This window comes from Sciurus vulgaris (genome assembly GCF_902686455.1).
Source record: "Sciurus vulgaris genome assembly, chromosome: X".
Classification (NCBI taxonomy): domain Eukaryota; kingdom Metazoa; phylum Chordata; class Mammalia; order Rodentia; family Sciuridae; genus Sciurus; species Sciurus vulgaris.
The window spans coordinates 109,647,129-109,671,822 of record NC_136471.1 but is presented as its reverse complement, the minus strand read 5'-3'; the positions used below and the strand labels follow the sequence as shown (position 1 = coordinate 109,671,822).

At 34.0% G+C, this 24,694-nt stretch overlaps 1 protein-coding gene across 5 annotated transcripts in view; it reads right to left on the bottom strand.

The window, feature by feature from the left end:
- DMD (dystrophin) overlaps positions 1 to 24,694 on the bottom strand; it is a 2,089,750-nt gene that overhangs the window by 1,911,526 nt on the left and 153,530 nt on the right. For all 5 annotated transcript variants that reach the window (XM_079122792.1, XM_079122788.1, XM_079122791.1 and 2 more), the window contains exon 2: positions 4,229 to 4,290. In XM_079122792.1, the coding sequence (XP_078978918.1) occupies positions 4,229 to 4,290 (62 nt within the window). The remainder of the gene's footprint in view (positions 1 to 4,228; positions 4,291 to 24,694) is intronic.

Sequence of the window (24,694 nt, the reverse complement as noted above, 5' to 3'; positions counted from 1 at the left end):
GTAAAGAAGCTGATAAACTGACTCATAGTTTTAATGTTAATTTGTATTACATCATAGCTGCTCAATTCACCATAGCCAGATTGTGGAACCAACCTAGATGTCCTTCAATTGATGAATGGATAAAGAAACTATGGCATGCATATATATATATATATATATATATATATATATATATATATATATATATACAATGGAATATTACTCAGCCATAAAGAATGATAAAATTATGGCATTTGCAGGCAAATGGATGAAATTGGAGAATATCATGCTAAGTGAGATAAGCCAATCTCAAAAAACCAAAGGACGAATGATCTCACTGATAAGTGGATGAGAACACATAATGGGGGGAGGGAGGGGTTAGTGTTAGGGTTAGAGTTAGGGTTAAGGAAGGTGGCAAGAATGGAGGAAGGAAGGACTGTATAAAGGAAAAAGAGGGGTGGGAGGGGTGGGGGGAAGGGAAAAAATAACAGAATGAATCAAACAACATTACCCTATGTAAATTTATGATTACACAAATGGTATGCCTCTACTCCATGTACAAACAACATATATCCCATTTGTTTACAATAAAAAATATATATATAAAAAAATTGTATTACGTCATTTTCATCATGCTGGCTACAAGATAAATTATGAGGAATTCTTGGGAAAAGCATGTTTATATCAGTCAGTTCTATCTCATGATATTGTTATCCTAAGAGGGTGAGTCCTAGCTTTTCGGTATATGCCTATATGTTATGGCAAATTTGCTATCATATCATAGGCCCTGCTTAAGCCATAGAGAAAACTAATTGCACAGTCTTACTTCATTTTAGTAAAACACAAGGCTGCATACTAAGTTGTGAACAATCAGAAAAGTGAAGTTAAGGAAATAATAATAATCACTAAATCCAGTGTAGGATCAAAATCACAATACAACGCATTTTGAGATGGTTTATTTAAATCTTTCAATTGACCTACAATAAACACTTTTATTCTCTCATAGCATCAAGCAAGTTTTATGACAAAATTGTTTTTGGTAATGATTTCAAAACTGTTTTAATAAGCCTCAGAGACTAAGAGTTTTATAATATGAATTTTATTTATAATAAATATATATTAAACATTTCTTGAGGATTATCACATATCTACAAATTACATAGAAAGACTATTTACCCTGAATTAATCTTATCTAGAAATGGCTTTGTGTTTATGTGGAGATAAATATTGTTTGCTTATCTTTATAGAATGAATGTGATAAATCACATTCTAGTAGAAATTTTTGGAATCAGAGGTTAATAGAAGACTTATTTTGAAAAGGAGATAGAGTTTATTTTAACATGAAAAAAGTAAAACATCAGCTGGATTTACTGCAAAGACACATTTGGCTTCCAATTGCACTAAAAACGATAAGAATATATTTAATCACATTTATTTCCATAAAACACCCTTTCTGTGACTTTACAAAATAACAAGGAATTACTTTGCTCTCTCTCTATAATTTACAAATATATAAAAGTGTGTATGCTGCACTGATAAACCTTTGAACTCGTATTCATTTGTACTATAATATGTGTGCATGTAATTTGCCATACTGACAGATAATTTTTTGTTGCTTTTTCTCTTTTAAAAATCTTCAATACATTTTTTTTCCATTCAGAATTTTCCCTTTTTTTCCTATCCTTGGCATCGAGTTAATTGCCTCTACTATTGACCAAGTGTATTTATTACATTCATTGAGTACCCTGGTTTAATAAATATTGGGGTGATCTAACTTTCCTAAGTACATATATGAATATACCACAGTGAATCTCACCATCTCACCATCATGTACATCCACAAGACATTAATTTAAAAAAATTCATATATATAAAAAAATATATATATATATGTAAATGGCAGAAAGATCTGTAGAGTAGAGGGAAGGTAATAAGGGGAAGTACTGGGGACTGAATTGAAGCCAATTAAATTCCAAGCTTCTATAAGTATGTCAAAATGAATTTAGTTATACATAACAAAATGTTATGTATAACTAAAAAGAACCAATAAAAATAAAATAAAACACATATTCCTTCCTTTGAGGAGATCACATTTTAGACCGTTCTACATAAAGGTTTCCAGATTCCTTCTAGCCCAGAGTATTGCTGGCTCAGACCACCCACATACAGCCTACTAAGTTCTACTCCATTTAGCAACTGGTCAACATCTCCCAAATGACCATGTACAGACCATGAGATCAGAAGATTCAACTTCAACTAATTATGCCTATCATACAGGTCTAGAATTCTGCGGAAAGCCATGCAGTTACACAGTAAAGAGTCAAATGATACATCTTACAATTATGTTTGATTTTTGGATCACCACATGACTTAAATAGAATAAACTAGCTTTCTTTTAATTCCTATTTTCTTCATAAGTTTCTAAAAGTAAGATGGACACCTACCTGAAGTTTGAACAGAAAAACATAAGGTCATATAAAAAAGATATTTCTAAAGCCCTTAAAATTAAAAGTCTACACATATAAATAAATATATATTTTACCTCTAAGTAAATTTTCTCTTCCATCTCTATGAACATTTACTTATATTTCTTATTTGGAGGATATACCTGAGACTGGAATTTCTGAATTTGAAAAAATGATGACTCTATTGATCTAATTTTAACAGGTTTAAGGAGTATATTTATAAAATAAATGAAATAAGTAGAGAAGGATTAAAGGATGAAAATGTTTGGGAAGAGGCATTTAATACACCATGTATATGATTATTCCATAGCTTTTAAAATACGGACAATCATAAAGGCAGGAAATAATATATCTAAGTGCTCCAGGGCAGTACCAAAATATATTCTTGAAGATAAAGTATCAAGCTTTGGTTTGTGTATGAGCAAGTGAGTTATAATAAATGATACTTGAGAACATCAATGTATAGAGAGTGATGATCTATTTAGATTTGTGAAAATGAGAATACAGATTATTTGGATTTGTCATGTTTACATACCATATAAAAATGACTCACTGGTATAATTAAAAGTTTTAGAGTATTGTGATACTTATTATTTCAAAAAATATTTTTATATTTCTGGTTTCTCTATATTGTTTGAAAATTTATATTAATAGTTTGTTTCAAAATCCAACAATTCAGAAAATTTTAATGAAGCCAGTAGATATACTAAATAACTATGTACACTCATCTTGGAAATATTCTGAGGATTATGAATTCCTATCCCAAATATTTGAGTTCACTTTTCATTTATTACTCTGCTTTATTGCTACATTTTATTCTTTGTTTATTGTGTGTACCTCACTTAGTTCAGACAAAGTTGAGAATTTTAAATACCTCTAGAGAGAATAATTCATACATATTAAGAGTGCCTGGCATTGTACTAGAAATTTTCACCTAAAATGAATCTTTCAATCCTTATAATAATATGCAAAATATCAATTATCACAGCACTGTCACTCTTAGAGTTCTAGATATAGGAATAATACATTATTAGCAGTATAATAGATTTATTGAGTAGACACTCAATATTTATGCATACATACATATATGATAGAAAGATAAAAAACCTAACTCACAAAACATTTGATTTGCTGGCTCAAATATAGTGTGATTAAATGAAAATACAAGTTTTTCTGACCTTGAAATTCAAACAAACCTTTATATATTGCCTTCCAAATGCTAGTTTTCAAGGTAAAAATATTTTACTCTGCGTCCATATATAATTATCTAGAGTTGTGCTATCGATCGTGCATTCAGTTGCAACATAAATATTAAGAATATGGATTAATGCCTGCAGAAAAGGAGGATGAGGTGTCATTTTAAATTATTGGAAATATAAGTTATAGGGACCAAATGGATATGATATATTAATTTTTCTTGTACTTGGTAAAGACAGAGAGGGTCAGAACAGGGTAATTTTCATAATGATAAAAGTCCCATGTATCTTCTTCTAAGGTGTGACATATAAGAGCTATATGAAAGAAGATTGCTATTATAGTCCTCTGATGACTGTCATATCATTAAAGAAACACATTATTGACAAGAACCAAAGATATATGTTTATAAAATTAATCTTTGTCATATATTCTCCTGCTTATTAAGATTCAACATATTTGCAGATTTATAGAGCTAAATGAAACAACACTATGAAGAAAATATGAACATTTAAAATTCGCAGGTATAGAGTCCATTTTGAAAATTCCACCAAATTTGTGTCTTAAAAGAGAATCAACAGATATGCTTACCTTAGAAAATTGTGCATTTATCCATTTTGTGAATGTTTTCTTTTGAACATCTTCTCTTTCATCTACAATGTAAAGTAGAAAAGACAGTTTAAGTATAATTCTTATTTTACAACCAAAATAACTATCAATTATTATGTAATATTATTTTATATTTAATATTCCATTAATAAATTATATTAAACATCAGTGATTTTTGTATTAGGCATTCCATCTAAAATTATATTTGAAAAATAATTGATGTGGTTAGGATAATAATCATTCAAATATTGTACAAAGACATAGAAAAATAGTGGAAAAAAGTGGAAAAGTATTTATTTTGCTATAATGTATAGCTAATCTATTAGTTGTCATTTCTTCAGTAAAACTATTCCTGATCTTTTCCCTATAAAGCCTTCCATCCATGTAGAAATAATTATTCCCTCTTTTGCAACACCTACATACTCTAACATGGGCTTGATCTCCTTATAGGAGAGGCTTTCTAATGATCAGAAGCATGGCTTAGTTATCTTTGCATCCCAGAACCTAGCACATTGTCTGCCCTAATTAAGAGCCCAGAAAATACATTTGAAAAATATGTAAATGCTTTAAGGGAGGAGAGATCCTAGAAGTCCAAGATTTCTAGTACCTCTTTTCATCTAAAAGTCAGGAAATTTCAAATAAAAATGCAAATGATATTCTTCATGGCTTATGTATAAATACTCAAAGGAAAAATCCCTACAGAATTATGCCAAAGGATTAGGGTGAAAAATTATTAAGAAACAGCTTTACAGAATTCATGCTTCTAAAAATTATCTCCTTTACCTAAGCTGGAAATTAGTACTGAGTAAAATGGACAGAAAAATCATCCATCTTGATTTATTGAAATGCTTTTTCAAAGTCAAAGACTATCTTTGAATTACTCTAAATCTTAAATCTTAAATCTTTAATCTTAGTTAAAATGCACTAAATTAATACATCTGTAAGATATTTAAGGTTTGGGAACTTCATATTTTATTTACTTGGGTCAAAAGAACTGTAACTGAAATGCCCCGAAAAAGTAATCTTATTTGCTCTCATATTATTTTTCAGTAGTAAATCTCCATTACTTCTCTTGAAAACAGATAACATACAGTAAGGAATAGATTTCCCATAATAAATCTATAAATGCACTAAGAATACGTTTAACTTCAAATCACAATATTATTCCAGGCATAGGTATTTTTAACCAACATGTGAAATAGTAGTGGATAATAATATTTTAAACTCGGAAATTTTTACTTAGCTTTACAAAATACATTCTTCTACCATGTATATAGTCAATATTAGCATTATTGATATGGTATGGGACAAATCATGTATATAATATGAAAATATCTCCTTTATTGGCAAATATAAATAAATAAAAATTGATAGTAATAGTTTTTAGGCCTAATGATTGCCCATTTGAATCTTTTTATTGCCATAAATTCAAAATAAAATACATATTATTAATTAAAACTGAAACACTTGAAAATGAAAAATGAATATTATTTTTACTCTTGTTAATTAAATGCACAAAGGCCTTGAAGGCAGCATGGAAACCGTGACAGTATGTAAAAAATGCTATGTATCTACTGTGAAATAACATTAAATATGAGGTTCAACATATAAACATCTTCACTAGATGTCATATCTTACCTCTAGTGCCTTTAATACAAGAAAAATATAACTTTGATGAAGCATATGTTTTATCTTATATAAGTATTGTCTCTAACATCATAAACATTATAATCCATTTTATCATTATTATAAAATGTATAACAATTACTAGTACCTCACTGTTCATTGGGATGTTTTAAAATATCATCTCAATCAATCCATATATACTTTACTATTTTATATATTAGAGATATATAAATTCAGAATGAATAAAGCTAGTAGGTAACAAACAAACTTGATGTAGATTATGTGAATCAAAGTCTTTGAGTTCCTCATTGATCAGATATCTCTCATTAACATTATAATTGCATATATTGGAATGTTATAAGATATGGAATGTCATAAGATAATCAAAGTAACAAAAGCTGAACATATTAACAAATTCAAACTAATCATGAATTTGAACACTCTATTTGGAACAACATAGGGGGTTCCATAATTATTGTAATCTAGAATTTTATACTATCTTAAATAGTATTGCTTTTACATTTACTAACTGATATTTAGTGGGGTTTTTTTGTCATATATAACTAAATGGAAAAAAATTTAGATGTTTTTATTTATTTTAACTAGTACATAAAAACATAAAATATTCATATTTAATGAGCCACCATGTGCTGTTTGAATAAATATATACATTTTATAATGTCAAAATCAGAGTAAACATTATCTATCTCCTCAAATATTTATCATTTTTTATAGTGATAACTTTTAAAATCCTTTATTCTTGCTTTTCTAAATGTATGGTATATTATTGCTATCAATAATCTCCATACTGTGCAATAGCACACCAGAAATTCTTGCTTCTATCTTACTATATTTAGTACCCACTAATCAACCTTTCCACATTTTTTCCATCCTTCCTTCATTCCCCAGCCTCTGGCAACCACTGTCTTATTCTCTTCTGTGGCTTTTGCTAAATAGTGCCATGTTACTTTCCCAGTGATCATTCACATACCAATACCAATACCACTAACCAATACCAGAAAAATGAATTTAAGAGTTTCTGCATTATAATTTCAGTGCTGTTAGGAGTTCCATTGGTTTTTTAAGCAATTACCGCTTTGTTAGATTAAGAAGATACTTGATGTTTGCTTTAATATAAATTGCTTTAATTAATAATGAAGTAGGACATGTTTCATGCATTTATTGATTTTGTATGTTTCTCCTTTTGTCAAAATACTAACTTATGTCCTCTGTACATGTATTTTTTGAGCATTAGATATTTTTAAATTAATTGGAATGAGATAACATATTGATAGTTCTTAAACATTCAAGTTACGGACTCCATTTGATTATCTGATAAATGTAATGAATGTTTTCTACCCAAAACATGTCTTTACAGATATATTGGCATACAGTTTACTGGAGCTGATTGACTACTTGCTAAACATTCCTATTACTATGAAAGTTAAGGATCACTATTATAAATTAAGTTACTTACACTTAGTTAATGAATGAAAGCATTTTCCCAAGTGGTCATATTCCTTTTAATTTTTATTTCATTTTATTATGTTAACTTTTTACACTTTTATATATTTTAATCTATAAATTCCATTATTATTTCTCATATTGCTTTAAAGTTAACTTATGCACTGTCACATACCAATAATTAATCTAAAGCCAATATATACATACATCACATATACATAAATCATTACAGAAACTATTTTGATGCTTTAACAAGACAGATATTTTTGTAGACACAGTAAAGGAGAAAAGAATAAAGTGAAATTTTTTTACTAGGAAGTTATTATCTACATGTTTCTGTTCATTCATTTCAAGTAGCACATACTCCTTTTCATTTTCTCCAGGGTTTGTTTATAACTGATTTTCTTTTACTAATAAAATATGCATGGGCATATTAATGTGAGAGGCAAAGAAGAAAATCTCTGTTAGAAAATTTACTTGAAAATGTTCCCTGGAGATATAAAGCAGTAAAGAACTACTACTTCACAAATTGCAAAAAGTGACCAACATTTTATTTTATTCTCTCTATGTAGAAGTCCATATGAATTAGCTTTTTACCATGACATAAACATTGTATTTCCTAGAATTAATTAGCTCCTTCTTATAAAGTTATTTTTTATTCAACATATCTGGTTCTTCATATTTTCTAAGATTAGTGCCTTGACCCTTCACCCTGTTATTAACTTTCATATCCCTGAAACCCTCAGGAATATAAATTTGGGACATATTAAGTTGTGATATTCATGATTCACAAGAGTAAGTCATTGCAGAAAAATGATACCAGGCAGACTGAGAGAACATTAAATCAGGGGAAGTGGTTTCCAGTGCCAGTGCAGGACTTAAAAGAATTATGGCCTCAAAAATGCCATGCCTCAGTCTCTTTATCTGTAAAATGAAGATATTAATTACTTTTTATTTCATGGAGCTCTTGCTAGGATACAGCAGAATCATTTATGCAAATATTTATAGAATTTTTTTTTTAAAGATTGTTTACTACATGCTGGTTATTGCACTAGTTACTGGAAATATAAGAGACTCAGTCTTTGCCAAAGTTCATAGCATAGTAGAAAACAGACATATTATAGATAAACATGAACTATTTTGTATAATAAAAGGTACACATATTCACAGGAGCACAAAGAAAGGGATATGCCATTGCACGGGTGTCAGGGAGGATATTTAAAAGGAGGTGATGGCTAGATTGAGTCTAGAAAGATGAGTGAAAGTCAAGAAGGAAAAAGGTTGGGAAAGAAAAGATGAATCTTGTTGAGCAGGAAGCAAAGGTAAAAGCAGAAAACGAAGACACCAAAAGTGCACTGCATGCTCTTCATTAAATGTAATTCCATTTTTCTGTACACTAAAACATGAGTAGGAGAGTGACATAGGATGAAATTGCAAAGAGAGCTGGGATGTGAGATGCTGGAGTGTCTCCATGACAGAACCCCTTTCCCTTCTCTGCTATTAGATAAGACAGAATAGGAGAAAACATTTAAAAACCAGAAATAAAAAACAGTTCATTGAACACCAAGTATTATCTTTATTATACAGAGCAGTTAGCCATTATCTGTACCCAAAAAACATTCTAAATGGTATTTTTGTTAGTCAATATGTTTATTGAGATTCTTATCACTTACATGACAGACAAAATAAAAATTTAGGTATAGAAGGGAATTTAAAATTGATAACAGTTTAGAAATACACATAGGGAAGGAACACAAAGGAATATGAGTTTATTTCGCTTTAAGAGAAAGGACCATGAAGTAATAGGCAAGAGCTATTAGGGTCAGTCTATTCTCTTCTTCTACCAAAAATGAGAAAAAAGGAAATGAGGAATATGGAAGATTAATGGTAAACATTAGATAAGGTTATGTGATACTTAGGAGCATTATGAGGGAACAGCTCCAAACTCAGGACATATTTAGAAAATGGATTTACCATGCTATTAATGCTACAAAATGGCAATGCAGAGTGGAGGAGGTTAGAATGAAAAATGGTATGAAAAATGCTTTCCATTAAATCTGAGTAATAGCTTTTGATCAGAGGATTTTCGATTTCTAGGGCCTAAGGTGACTTTAGTGGTCAGTTTATAATGAGGAGGTCTAAAATAATTAAACATCCACACAAAGAACTGAAAAACAGTTTGTGTCAGAGGTCTCATTTCCCATTCACTCAGCAATCAATGCAATGCAGTTTCCAATGCTCATTATCTTATAAAAGTTATTTTTAATAGCATTATCTATATCCTTTCTCATTTCCAAGACAGTGATTATCTGTATCAAAACTATATTCCTAGCACTTAGCATAGAATATGTTATATAGTAAAGCTTAATAAAGGTGTTTTAAGGTAATTAAACTCAGATTTATTTTTCACTCCTCCTCTCATTTTTCTTCTCAGCAGATATGAATACTTTTACTCTATTAAGCAGAATGATGGCCCCCAAAGATGCCAATGTTCTAATCCCTGACATCTGTGAAGAAATTATGTTTTATGTCAAAGGAGAATAACGGTTACAGATGAAATTATACTTGCTAATCAGTTTACTCTTGATAGGGAGATTATTCTGAATTATCCAAGTGGGCCCATTGTAATCACAAGGGTCTTTAAAAGGAAAACAGGGTAGCATGAAAGGGAGAACCAAAGACAGCAGCATGAGAAGGACCTGCTGGTTTTGAAGATGCAGAGAAAATACCATGATGCAAGGAATGTGGGTAATCTCTAGAAAATGGAAATGACAACAGAATAGATTGTCACCTGGAGTCTTGAGAAGGCACCCAATCCCATGGGCACTTTTAGTTTAGCTCAGTGAGGCCATTTTGGATTTCTGGCCTGCACAACTGTTTCACGATAAATTTATAAATTTGTGGTGTTTTAAGCTGCTAAATTTGTGATAAGATTTATACAAATTTGTGATAGGAAACAAATATATACCATTTCATCTTTAAGGCATATTAAGTCCAACAACAAATATGTACTGACACCTACTAGTGGTATAAATATAGCTGTGAGAAAGATAATGTACCTACCCATTAGTCATTTAGCTTTGTGAGAAAAAAGAGACACAAAAAGAATATTTATGTGAATTCAGATATACTGGTATGTTCCCTGATTTAAAAAATACAGCACTCTTTTCAAAAGCATATATTAAGGGAATTAATTTGAAAAATCCAGTATTCCTTGATGAAGTGACATCTCATCTGAGTTCTGAAAGTTAATTAAGAGCCTCAATAAACAGGGCAGAAAAGAAAACTTCAGAAAATAAAAAGATCAGGCAGAACTCTCAGGATGTAAGAGAAAGGTAGTGGTTCATTCATATCACTAGAGAAGAGGGAGAGGTATAAAAGTGGCAGAGATGTCTCCGAAAACAAGTGAAATAATCATCAACCAACTTATAAGTCTTTATATTTAGCCAGAGGGTAGTTAGAAATCACAGAAAAATTTAAGTAGAGCAATGGGAGTATTGGATTTGAATTTGAGAAATTTCACAATATGGAGAATATTTTGGAAAAGGTAAGGCCGGAAATAAGAAGACCAGTTAGCTGGTTATATCCATGATCCACATAAGAAGTGATGATGACCTATACTAGTGAAATGCATCAAAGCTGGGTAGAAGTAGATGCCTACAAAGTATATTTAATAGGTATCATTGATAAGAGCTAGTTATTAATTAGAGGGGAGTTGGCATTGTTGGATCAATGATATTATTCAGATCAGAGTCTACAGAACCCAGAAAGAAGACCTGGGTCTGCGTATGTTATGAGGGCATGGGAAACACTGGGAAATATTAAGCTTTGAGACATAAAAGGATATGTACATAAGGCTGTTGGCTATAGCACCTGAGGCTCAAGAAACAAATGTGACTTCAAAATAAAGATTTTGGAGATGAAAGCCAATAGGCACATAATTACTGAAATCTCTATAGTGACTGATGCTACTAAGATAAGTGCATAGCTTTCTAATCCACAATAATCACAGTTTCCTGTCTCTCCTTCCAACCCAAGGGCTTCTGCCTAATCTCTTTCACTGACTTACTTTCCCTTTACCCTGGAAACACTGACATTCCACCCGGGTCTTATCTATCCTTCATCTCTTCTTTTTTTGGGCTACTTTGTTTATTCTTCTTAAGCAATGTGATTCCCAACCTGCACCTCAAAAACCTCTGTATATTGATATTGATGATTGATGATACCTAAATCTACATTTTTCAACTTCCACAATGTCATGAGCTTCAAGCTGACAAGGTTGACTTTAGTTAATGCCTCTACCTAAATGTACTGCCAGTACCTTAATAATATCATTCATCTTTCCTAATAAATTCACCTATACTTCTCCTCTTGTCAATTAGTGGCATCATTATCCATCTAGCTACCAAATAGGTAACTCTTTTTTTTTTGAGACTATTAACTTTTTATTCAACCCTCGAATCTCATGTTTTGTAGGGAAAAATTCTATTTTGAAGAAAAAATACGCAATGTCTAGCATATATTTTATTTGTAGTTGTATTATTTATGGTTATAAAGTAATCATATAACAAAAGTCTATAAGAAATCAACTATTTTAGTGTATCATGGCAAGCAAACTATTTGTGTTTTTCTAATGGGCCCCTAAAGGAGCTTTCTACATTATTGCCAATTACCTAAGGATCACAATGTGACTTTCTTAACTGCATGGAGGAAAGTCTCTCAAGGACAATTCCTATTTGTTTTTTCTATTTTAAATTTGTTCTAATTAGTTATACATGATGACAAAATGCATTTTGACATATCATATGTCAATGGAGTATAACTTTTCATAAGTAACTCTTGAGTCGTTCTGTAAGTTTGAGAAATATTTACCCTGAGGTTGAAGGTCAGACTATTTAGAATGGCATTCTAGGGGCCTTCACAATTGACTCCAACATAATTTTCTAAGCTTATTATCCATCAAACCTGTTGGCAGTCACACATACCCCTTCACCTAACATGTATCTGCCAGGTCCGCTCAAGCTACACAAGTCAAATTCCTCCATGAATAAACCATACACTTTTTTAGTCTCTTGTTCACACAGTTCCTAGAATATAAGATCTAGTTCAAATGTGAGCATTTTCCACAAACACACTTTTTCCTGGTATAGTTCATCAGTCAATTTCTCTGACATATTCATAAACATTAGCATTTTGCTGTGTACACTACATGTTTTACACAAAAATATTTAATTATGCACACACATATTTTAACTGTAGTAGATGTGTACACAGATACATGCTCAAATACTTTACTTTCTTCAACTATGCATCACAAATTATACCCATTCCCCCCTTAAATGTGACCCCCTAGATGGAAAGACTAAAGTTTTTGGAATTTTCTCACATCCAGCATGGTACATTCAAGTAGAAATGTGTCCTTAGCAAGGGTATGTTGAATGAATCATCAAATGATTAATTAATAATGAAATTAAATCATAGATCTAATTCCTAGGCCAATGCCTTTTCCTTCTACATTACCAAATTGCTCAAACTACTTCATTATAGAACTTCTGACTTAATCATCAATTCATTTTCTAAAATATCCATTAGGTTTAGATATGAAACTACTTTTCAGTATATGCCTCAAAATCTAGCCTTGGCAGTGTCATTACGTTTAATGTCTTATGATGCTAATTTACTTGTTATTTTTGGTGGAATTAAAGAAAAATAATGAATATAAGGTAAAATTTTTAAAAAATTTAGGGTTAGGACTGAAATATTTTTATTTTCATTCTTATAAGGAATGAAAAATTCAGATAGAGATTATTTCTTGCAAACAATTTGCCTTGATTTGTCTGTGTGAATTGCATTCTGCAATATGATGAAATTGGCCTTTATTCTATCTTTCATGATTGTCATGGTTTTCAACACAATGTAAAATGCTATGAATGACCTGTCTGACCCTTTGCCTCCACCACAATCGTTGCCTCTTTCTCATGTAGGTCAATTGCTTTATATTGTAGGGAGTTGAAGGACTCAGAAAATAATTTGGAAAGCTATGTCAGCACATACTGAATAAAAGTTCCCTCCCATTTCATGCCATTTAATCATATAATTTATGCTATATTAGCAAATAAAATTTATGGCCAGGACTTTATATAGTCACACATTTGCATATTCATTAAAACAACAATGCCATATAGAGAAAACTATACAACACTTATAGAAATATCTTATGTATTATTGTAGAAGTTGTCATGAAATATGATATAATAACAAAACAATGGAGGATCGTATTTGAATGAGAGAGAGATTGGAACTCCAAGAACAGTTACGAGGTGGTAGAAATTGAAAAAATAGAAGGCCACATGAGAGATGGCAGAAATGGTCCATTCTTGTTCCATTAAAATTACAATATAAGCCAGTGGTTTAATATATTATTTCCAGAGTTAAATAGCCTGGATTCAAATCTCAGCTCCATTTCTTACTAGCTCTGTGACTGGGGCAAGTTACTTAACCACTAGTGGGTCACATTGTCTCCATCTGCATCATAGGAATAAGAAATGGTGGTACAGAATTGTGAAGACAAAAAGTGACACATTTATGATACATATTAATACTGAAAAACATGAAGAAAAAATGAAGAGAGAAAACCTGTAAACATTTACTTTCAGATAAATCACAACTATGGACCTGTATAAATTGTACTACCTCATAAAATAGACAAAATTTCCAGATGGCAATTGTATTAATCATCCATAAGATTTTAATAATATTTATGAATATGCAGAAATTAAATTCTTTTTGACTGAAAGATATAAACACAATGTAAAACGGTAGCAAAAATTACCCTTCTTCGTTTACAAAGGAATGAAATCTGCTTTTAGTAATACTGGAAATAATGAATATTTCTGTGCTACTTTACAATGTATACAATGATTTTCAATACCTTATCTTGTTTAAACATATATATGTATGTGTAGACTTGTCAGGGGCAAAAATAAGTTACCATTTAATTAATATACACATTGGTAGTGTGTCATGAGAAGGATCATTTATTTTTGCTGAAATAATAATCATGGAATAATTATGGCAGAATACATCAAAATAAGGTCAAGGTCTCTAATGTAATTTGGAGGTGAAATTAAATACCTGCATATTGTAGCAGTACTCTTAACTAGATACCTGTTTCCATACCTCAGTCTAGTCAAGTTTTATTTTAAAATATTCAATTTCTACACTGAAAAAAGTAAAATACATTTTTCTGTAATATATACTTACTACTTTAGTAGTTGCAAAACAGGTTTTTTTTTAATAAAAAGGGAAACAATCAGCAGAAAGTGCCCAACAGTCATTTCCAAATGTCTTCTTAGTGAGATGCTTTAGAAGGAGAAATATGGTCAAAAATAGGGTCCTTTTTGGCTATCTTTAAAAAGGATATAAAAGCCAGTAAGATACATTTGCTTAACTTATACTATGGAGTAAGAGATAAGAAAATGTTATAGTAGATATGGATAATGGTTCATGCCTTATTTCCTTGGTTCAAACTTGAGTTCACTTTTAACTTCTGTGAATAGATGTCTGGATCATAATTTTTTTTCTTACCACAAGCATCCACATCTCTGTTTCTTTATAGTGAGACTTTTTCTGATTCTAGGAAGGTTCAGTAAGCTGACCAGTAGGGCAGACCAGAAGCTATAGAAATTTAGTTCTTTCTGGTACAACCCTCAAAATTGACAGAAATTTATGAATATAAAATCCAGTGGAACAGTGGTTAATCATATTCTATAAGGCTCCTCAAGGGTTACATAGGCTACTGAACACGGAATGACACACAGGATTATCTTTGTTGTCTGTTCTCTGTTCTCTCACATTCTTCATTCCCTCCTTTACGCTTCCAGGGATCACTTCACAAATTCACACCTTACACCAGTACTTCATCAGGTTTTGAGTAATTAAACCTAATCCATACAAGTACCAGACCTAAGTTTCATGACTTGTTCACATACTATCTTTGCAAACTTAGATGCATCTCTTGAGGAACACCAAACCTCAGGTTTCTACTGGAAATAATCACATAACAACCTCCTTATTGTTTTGAAGGTATCCTGTAAAGCACCAAGCATAGCATTGATCAAGAACTTAGTGCAAAATAAACAATAAATGAGTTTTTTTTTATTAACTGTATGCTTAATGGCATTAAGAGCTTATAGGCAGGCTGGTAAATGGCTTTATTTGGTCATAGTTATTTCATTCTTCTCCTCATTTGCCATGGTTTAGTGGGTATGGATTATACTTCCCATTTCTCTGATGTGGTACTGGTCATGTAATCTGCCTTGACCAATGGAATGTAGGCAGACATGAGAGTATGTCAGTTCTGAGGTAAGGGCTTAAAAACCATAGTATTTTCACTCCTCTTGGCTCTTCCTTCTTTGACAATGGAAGATCATGCTTCTAGTAGTGTCTGTTCCTAAAAGGAGAGACACATGAAGCTGACCTAAATGTAATACAAATCTTGAAGCAGATATGTTAATAAGAAATAAACGTTGTTAGTCACTGAGATTTGATTTTTTTTTTTTTAACAGAGCATTGTCCTATGATAAAGATGATTGGTATGGCAGGTAAATAGTAAATTTACCCTATAGAATACAATTCAGTAACAGTGGTCTGTATAAAAAAAGAGAAGGTCAAATTCTGTTATTTGTGTTTTAAATAAATTGTTAAAAACTTCCTAAAAGTTTTCCATTTAGAATATATTATCTTTTTCTATCTTGATCTTTCTAACTTACCATTTACAATTTAAACATGAAAACAAGTATGCATTTCTTATACATATCCAAGTATTAGCATAGACAGGAATCAATCTAAAAACAATTTAAGGGAAGAGTAAGTTCTAAGGTAATTCAGTGGGTTCTTATAACAGCAACAGTCAATACTGAGACTGCTCATTTATACTTTGTGCCAAATACAGAAAGCACTTAAAGCTGAGATACAGTTTAGAAATAATCATTTATTCCCTCTTCACCAAATAAGGAAGTCTTAAGCCAGTGTTTATGAAAGATCCAGCCAAAAAGTATAAATAGAATAAAGACCAGTTTTCCAACATAAACAGGAGAAATTCTGCAGTCAGTAAAAGAATATTAGACTTGGTCCTTGAGGACAGTGTTCAGAAAATTATTACTAAGACTATGAAAGAAGTGCTGGGAGCTAACCAAATGAGGAGACATCTTTGAGAGTTAATCAGGTGCCAAAACTTATAGATGATATAAGTGGCAGAGCAAAGAAATTCCAGAGTCATACAATCAATTTTATTCAGCTTCAGTTGTTAATATTGATGACAAATGGTTAATGACAAGTTCTTCCAAGATTCTTAATGAAAAATTTCTTTTTCTCAAGTTTATTATGCCATTGATTTAAAAAAATTCTTTTTTAATATCTGTGACAGGACAACATTGAGAACACTTCCCCGAGTACATGATACCAAAAGAGAAATTCTATCATATCTTGACTAATAATTTAAATAGATGTGAATTTATGTTAGTACATAAATTAAGTAATTTTAAAAGTTCCCTCTGCTTAGTATACATGAATCCCCTGATTCAAGCCCAGTACTAGGGAAAAAAAGTTACCAAACTAACTGCATTGGTTTGCACTTAGGCACAAGTGGGTTGAACTTGTAGAGAAAAATATAGCCTAGAATTACAAAAGATTTAGAAATTGCAATGAAAATATGGATTCTAATGATATCATATACAACAAGTAGTAAAAGACCTTGAGATTTTAAAGATTTTATTGAGTTATCCATTTCATTATTACAAATTCTAAATTGTATTCTAAATTCTAGTCATTAAAAAATACTTTTTTAAGTCAAATTGGCAAATTGTTTTTCTCAATGGCTAATGTATAAAATTTGAATGGTTTCGTGTGTGTGTGTGTGTGTGTTTGGTATACATATTGCAAGTATACATGTTTATAATACATGGATATATAAATCTCCTACATATCTATATTGCTGCAAAATCCTTTCTGAGAAAACCATGGCTTTTTGTAACATTTCTTGATGTTAAATGTTGATGCAATGAAGTACAGTAACTGAAACTCAGCAAGAATTAACTGATTGAGACATTTTATGCCTTAATCAGTCATAACTTTTTTTTTTTTTTTATTGTAAACAAATGGGATACATGTTGTTTCTCTGTTTGTACATGGCGTAAAGGCATACCATTTGTGTAATCATAAATTTACATAGAGCAATGTTGTTTGATTCATTCTGTTATTTTTTTCCCTTCCCCCCACCCCTCCCACCCCTCTTTACCCTCTATACAGTAGTTCCTTCCTCCATACTTGCCCCCCTCCCTAACCCTAACTCTAACCCTTCCCTCCCCCCCATTATGTGTCAACCTCCACTTATTAGCGATATCATTCGTCCTTTGGCTTTTTGAGATTGGTTTATCTCACTTATCTCACTTCTCCAATTTCATCCATTTGCCTGCAAATGTCATAATTTTATCATTCTTTATGGCTGAGTAATATTCCATAGTATATATATACCACAGTTTCTTTATCCACTCATCAATTGAAGGGCATCTAGGTTGGTTCCACAGTCTGGCTATTGTGAATTGAGCAGCTATGAACATTGATGTGGCTGTATTTCTGTAGTATGCAGATTTTAAGTCCTCTGGGTATAGGCCAAGGAGTGGGATAGCTGGGTCAAATGGTGGTTCCATTCCAAGTTTTCTAAGGAATCTCCACACTGCTTTCCATAGCGGCTGCACTAATTTGCAGCCCCACCAGCAGTGTATGAGTGTACCTTTCTCCCCACATCCTCGCCAACACCTGTTGTTGCTCGTATTCTTGATAATCGCCATTCTAATTGGGGTGAGATGGAACCTTAGGGTGGTTTTGATTTGCATTTCTCTTATTACTAGAGATGTTGAACATTTTTCCATATGTTTGTTGATTGCTTGTAGATCTTCTTCTGTGAAGTGTCTATTCATTTCCTTAGCCCATTTGTTGACTGGACTGTTTGAATTCTTGGAGTAGAGTTTTTTGAGTTCTTTATAGATTCTGGAGATTAGTGCTCTATCTGAAGTATGATTGGCAAAGATATTCTCCCACTCTGTAGGCTCTTTCTTCGCATTGCTGATAGTTTCCTTTGCTGAGAGAAAGCTTTTTAGTTTGAATCTATCCCAGTGGTTGATTCTAGCTTTTATTTCTTGTGCTATGGGAGTCCTGTTAAGGAAGTCTGGTCCTAGACCAACAAGATGAAGATTTGGACCTACTTTTTCTTCTATAATCTGCAGGGTCTCTGGTCTGATTCCGAGGTCCTTAATCCATTTTGAGTTTAGTTTCGTGCATGGTGAGAGATATGGGTTTAGTTTCATTCTGTTGCATATGGATTTCCAATTCTCCCAGCACCATTTGTTGAAGAGGCTATCTTTTCTCCATTGCATATTTTTGGCCCCTTTGTCTAGTATGAGAAAATTGTATTTATTTGGGTTTGTGTCCGTGTCCTCTATTCTGTACCACTGATCTACCTTTCTATTTTGGTACCAATACCATGCCGTTTTTGTTACTATTGCTTTGTAGTAGAGTTGAAGATCTGGTATTGCAATACCCCCTGTTTCACTCTTCCTGCTAAGGATTGCTTTAGCTATTCTGGGTTTCTTATTCTTCCAGATGAATTTCATAATTGCCTGCTCTATTTCTGTAAGGTACGTCATTGGGATTTTAATTGGAATTGCATTGAATTTGTATAGCACTTTAGGTAGTATGGCCATTTTGACAATATTAATTCTTCCTATCCAAGAACATGGAAGATCTTTCCATCTTCTAAGGTGTTCTTTAATTTCTTTCTTTAGTGTTGTATAGTTCTCATTGTAGAGGTCTTTCACCTCTTTTGTAAGATTGATTCCCAAGTATTTTATTTTTTTCGAGGCTATTGTGAATGGGGTAGTTTTCCTAATTTCTCTTTCTGAAGATTCATCACTTATGTATAAAAATGCATTGGATTTATGGGTATTGATCTTGTAACCTGCTACTTTACTGAAATCACTTATGAGTTCTAAGAGTTTTCTGGTGGAATTTCCAGGTTCCTCTAAATATATAATCATGTCATCAGCGAACAGGGATAGTTTGAGTTCTTCTTTTCCAATTCGTATCCCTTTAATTTCTTTGGTTTGTCTAATTGCTCTGGCCAGAGTCTCAAGAACGATGTTGAATAGAAGTGGTGAAAGAGGGCATCCCTGCCTTGTTCCAGTTTTTAGGGGGAATGCTTTCAGTTTTTCACCATTTAGAATGATATTAGCCATGGGCTTAGCATAAATGGCCTTTACAATATTAAGGAATGTTCCCACTATCCCTATTTTTTCTAGTGTTTTGAGCATGAAGGGGTGCTGTATTTTATCAAATGCTTTTTCTGCATCTATTGAAATAATCATGTGATTCTTGACTTTAAGTCTATTAATATGGTGAATTACGTTTATTGATTTCCTGATGTTGAACCAACCTTGCATCCCTGGGATGAAACCCACTTGATCATGGTGCACTATCTTTTTAATATGTTTTTGTATGCGATTTGCTAAAATTTTGTTGAGAATTTTTGCGTCGATGTTCATTAAGGATATTGGTATGAAATTTTCTTTCCTTGATGAGTCTCTGTCTGGTTTAGGTATCAGTGTGATATTGGCTTCATAGAATGAGTTTGGGAGGGTTCCCTCCTCTTCTATTTTATGGAATACTTTGAGAAGTATTGGAATGAGCTCTTCCTTAAAGGTTTTGTAGAACTCGGCTGAGAACCCATCTGGTCCCGGACTTTTCTTTGTTGGTAGGCTTTTGATGACTTCTTCTATTTCAGTACTTGAAATTGGTCTATTTAAATTGTTTATGTCCTCCTCATTCAGTTTAGGCAATTCATATGTCTCTAGAAACCTGTTGATGTCTTCGAAATTTTCTATTTTGTTGGAGTATAGATTTTCAAAATAGCTTCTAATTATGTTTTGTATTTCCATCCTGTCTGTAGTGATATTTCCTTGTTCATTCCGAATTTTAGTGATTTGGGTTTTCTCTCGTCTTCTCTTTGTTAGTGTGGCTAAAGGTTTATCAATTTTGTTTATTTTTTCGAAGAACCAACTATTTATTTTGTCAATTTTTTGTATTGTTTCTTTTGTTTCAATTTCATTGATTTCAGCTCTGAGTTTAACAATTTCCTGTCTTCTACTACTTTTGGTGCTGATCTGTTCTTCTTTTTCTAAGGCTTTGAGCTGTAGTGTTAGGTTGTTTATTTGTTGAGTTTTACTTCTTTTATTAAATGCGCTCCATGAAATAAATTTCCCTCTAAGTACTGCTTTCATAGTGTCCCAGAGGTTTTGATATGATGTTTCTTTGTTCTCATTTACCTCTAAGAATTTTTTAATTTCCTTCCTAATATCTTCTGTTATCCATTCATCATATAATAGCATATTGTTTAATCTCCAGATGTTGGAATAGTTTCTGTGTTTTACTCTTTCATTTATTTCTAACTTCAATCCATTATGATCTGATAGAATACATGCTAGTGTCTCTATCTTCTTGTATTTGCTAACATTAGCTTTGTGGCATAATATATGGTCTATTTTAGAGAAGGATCCATGTGCTGCTGAGAAGAAAGTGTATTCACTCTTGGTTGGATGGAATATTCTATAAATGTCCGTTAAGTCTAAATTATTGATTGTGTTGTTGAGATCTATGGTTTCTTTGCTCAATTTTTGTCTGGAAGATCTGTCCAGTGGTGAGAGAGGCGTGTTAAAATCACCTAGTATTATTGTGTTGTGGTCTATTTGGTTTCTGAAATTGAGAAGGATTTGTTTGACATACATAGATGAGCCACTGTTTGGGGCATAGATGTTTATGATTGTTATATCTTGCTGATTTATGCTTCCCTTAAGCAGTATGAAATGACCTTCTTTATCCCTTCTGACTAACTTTGGCTTGAAGTCCACATTATCGGAAATGAGGATGGATACTCCAGCTTTTTTGCTGAGTCCATGTGCATGGTATGTTTTTCCCCATCCTTTCACCTTTAATCTATGGGTATCTTTTTCTATGAGGTGAGTCTCTTGCAGGCAACATATTGTTGGATCTTTCTTTTTAATCCAGTCTGCCAGTCTATGTCTTTTGATTGATGAATTCAGGCCATTAACGTTCAGGGTTATTATAGAGAAATGATTTGGTTTCCCGGTCATTTGGTTCATTTTTAAAATTTTGTTTATTTATTTGTTTGACACAACTTGTTTCCTCCTTTATTTGACAATTCCTTTAGGATAATTCCTCCCTTTGCTGATTTGCTTCTTTGTTTTTCATCTCTTCCTCATGGAATATTTTGTTGAGAATGTTCTGTAATGCTGGCTTTCTTTTTGTAAATTCTTTTAGCTTTTGTTTATCATGGAAGGATTTTATTTCATCGTCAAATTTGAAGGTAAGTTTTGCTGGGTATAAGATTCTTGGTTGGCATCCATTTTCTTTCAGGGCTTGAAAAATGTTGTTCCAGGACCTTCTAGCTTTTAGGGTCTGGATTGAAAAATCTGCTGATATGCGTATTGGTTTCCCCCTGAATGTAATTTGGTTCTTTTCTCTCACAGCCTTTAAAATTCTGTCTTTATTTTGTATGTTAGGTATTTTCATTATAATGTGCCTTGGTGTGGGTCTGTTGTAATTTTGTGTATTTGGAGTCCTGTAAGCCTCTTGAACTTGATTTTCCATTTCATTCTTCAGATTTGGGAAATTTTCTGATATTATTTCATTGAATAGGTTGTTCATTCCTTTGGCTTGTTTCTCTAGGCCTTCCTCAATCCCAATAATTCTTAAATTTGGCCTTTTCATGATATCCCATAGTTCTTGTAGATTCTGTTCATGATTTCTTACCATCTTCTCTGTTTGTTCAGCTTTGTTTTCAAGGTTAAATATTTTGTCTTCAATGTCTGAGGTTCTGTCTTCCAGGTGTTCTATCCTATTGGATATGCTTTCTATGGAGTTCTTAATTTGGTTTATTGTTTCCTTCATGTCAAGGATTTCTGTTTGGTTTTTTTTCAATATCTCTAACTCTTTATTGAAATGATCTTTTGCTTCCTGTATTTGCTCTTTTAACTGTCGATTGGTGCGATCAATCAATGCTTGCATTTGCTCTTTCATCTCATCATTCAATGCTTGCATTTGCTCTTTCATCTCCTTGTTTGCTTCTCTGATCATTTTAATTATGTACATTCTGAACTCCTTTTCTGTCATTTCTTCTGCCATGCTGTCATTGGGTTTTATTGATGTAACATCTAGATTTGTTTGCAGCATTTTCTTTCCTTGTTTTCTCATGTTGTTCAGATATCAGTGGACCGCTGAGATATTGCAGATTTCCTCTGTTGATTTACAATGACCCTGAAGATTTCTATATATATCCCCTCTTAGCCTTCAGTAGGCTGAAGTCTTGGAGGAGGTTGATAATGCGGTGCTCCACAAGGAAGCTGCCTCTCTAGGAGTGGTGGCCTTCAGGTGGGGTATATTCCCTGCTAGTGGGCAGAGGTGCCTCCACTTGTTGACCAATGGTCATCCAAAGGGGACCTAGGCTGTGGGCTGAGGCAAGGCCTTTTTGGGCCTGAGCCTCTGGTTTTACCATCCTTGTGGGAAACCTCACCCAGCAGGGAAGACTCACCCGGTGGGGAGGTCTCGCTGGTCAGTTTCCTCCTAGAGGTTCCCCTCAATTTACAGCTACTGCCTGGGCTGGGCTGCCTTCCTCTGCAAAGTTTCCAGGGGCCCGGCCCTACCTCCTGGGCCTGGGAGCCTCACCCTTCGCAGATGAATCTCCTTAGGCTGCCCCTCCTCAGAGAATTTGCCCATAGGCCTGGAACCTTCGCTCCGCCCTAAGCCTGTCTCTGTGCGGCTCTTCCACCCAGAAGCCTCCTAGATCCTGGGACCGTGTTCTGCACCTACTCGCCTGGCTGCGTGGCCCCTCCTCTGAGCAGCCACCTGTGGCCCCGAACAATCGCTCTGAGTCCCAGAGACCCGCCACAGGCCTCTTCCTCCAGACAGCCGCCCAGTATGCCGGTGCGGTCACTAGGAGTCCAAGAAACTCACTTCGTGCCTCCTCCTCCCACCAACCACCTGTAGCCCGGGGCAATCAATCACTCCGAGTCGAAGTGACCCTGCCCGTTCCTCCTCCTTCTCCAGATAACCCCCCGGGTGTTCAGGAGCAGTCCCTCTGAGTGGCTCTGAATCCACGTGACCCGCTGCACGGGTCCTCTGGGCACCGCCTGGAGCTCTGGTGTGGCCCCTCAAGACCAAGCGTCCCACCGTGCTTCTCCTCCAGGCAGCCCCCCTGTGTTCAGGAGCTGTCACTTTAAGACCAAACAACTCACCACTCGCCTTCTCCTCTGAGCAGCCGCCTGGAGCGCTAATGCAGTCACTGCGAGTCCAAAGGACCCGCCGCGCTCCTTCTCCTCCTTCTCCTACTCCTCCGGGCAGGCCCTGGGGTTCAGAAGTGGTCAGAGTCCAAACAGCTCGCCACGCAGCCCCTTCTCTGGCAACCGCCCGTAGTTCCCGTATAGTCACCCGAATCCAAGCGGCTGCTCCTCTTCCTCCTTGTCCTCAGGGCAGGCCCCGGGGTTCAGAAGCGTCGTTCTGATTCCAAACAGCTCGCCGCGCGGCTTCTCCTCTGGCAACCGCCTGCAGCTCTGGCGCAGTCTCTCCGAATCCAAGTGGCCACGCTCCTCTCCTCCTCCTCAGGGCAGGCCCCGGTGTCCTGAGTCCACACAGTTCTCCCCGCCACTCCTCCCCCGGGCAGCCGCCGGAGCCCCAGTGGCTGCTCCGAGTCCCAGCGCTGTGCCGAGCGGCCTCCTCTATGGCGCTCCAGCGGGGGGAGGGGCGTCTCGCCGGCAGTTCTACTTCACAAAGTTTCCTGCGTTCCGGGACCCCCGTCCCATCCGGGATGCCCCCCCAGGGGGTGAGAGTCACCCGGCTACTTTGAGTTGGTCCCAAGCGTCTCAATATCTCCTCTCTTGAATCCTGAGTTCTGGAGCAACACGTAATGCAGCCACCCTCTAGGCCGCCATCTTGAAAACTAGTCATAACTTTTTAATGTATGCTTTTTTTTAAAGTAGCCCATGTCATAAAGAGATCATTCAAATGTGCAATTGATCATTTTAACAACATATAAAAACTGTCATTACATACAAGAAAAAAAAATTACCCCTTTCAGAATAGATACAGTGAATTCACAGTTTGGAAACCAGTACCACCTTCTTTTTCTTCTTCTTTTTTTTTTAAGATTTTCTTTTTCTTTCTTTTTTAAAAAAATTATTTATTTATTCATTTTTTTTTTACAGACTGTATTTTGATTCATTGTACACAAAT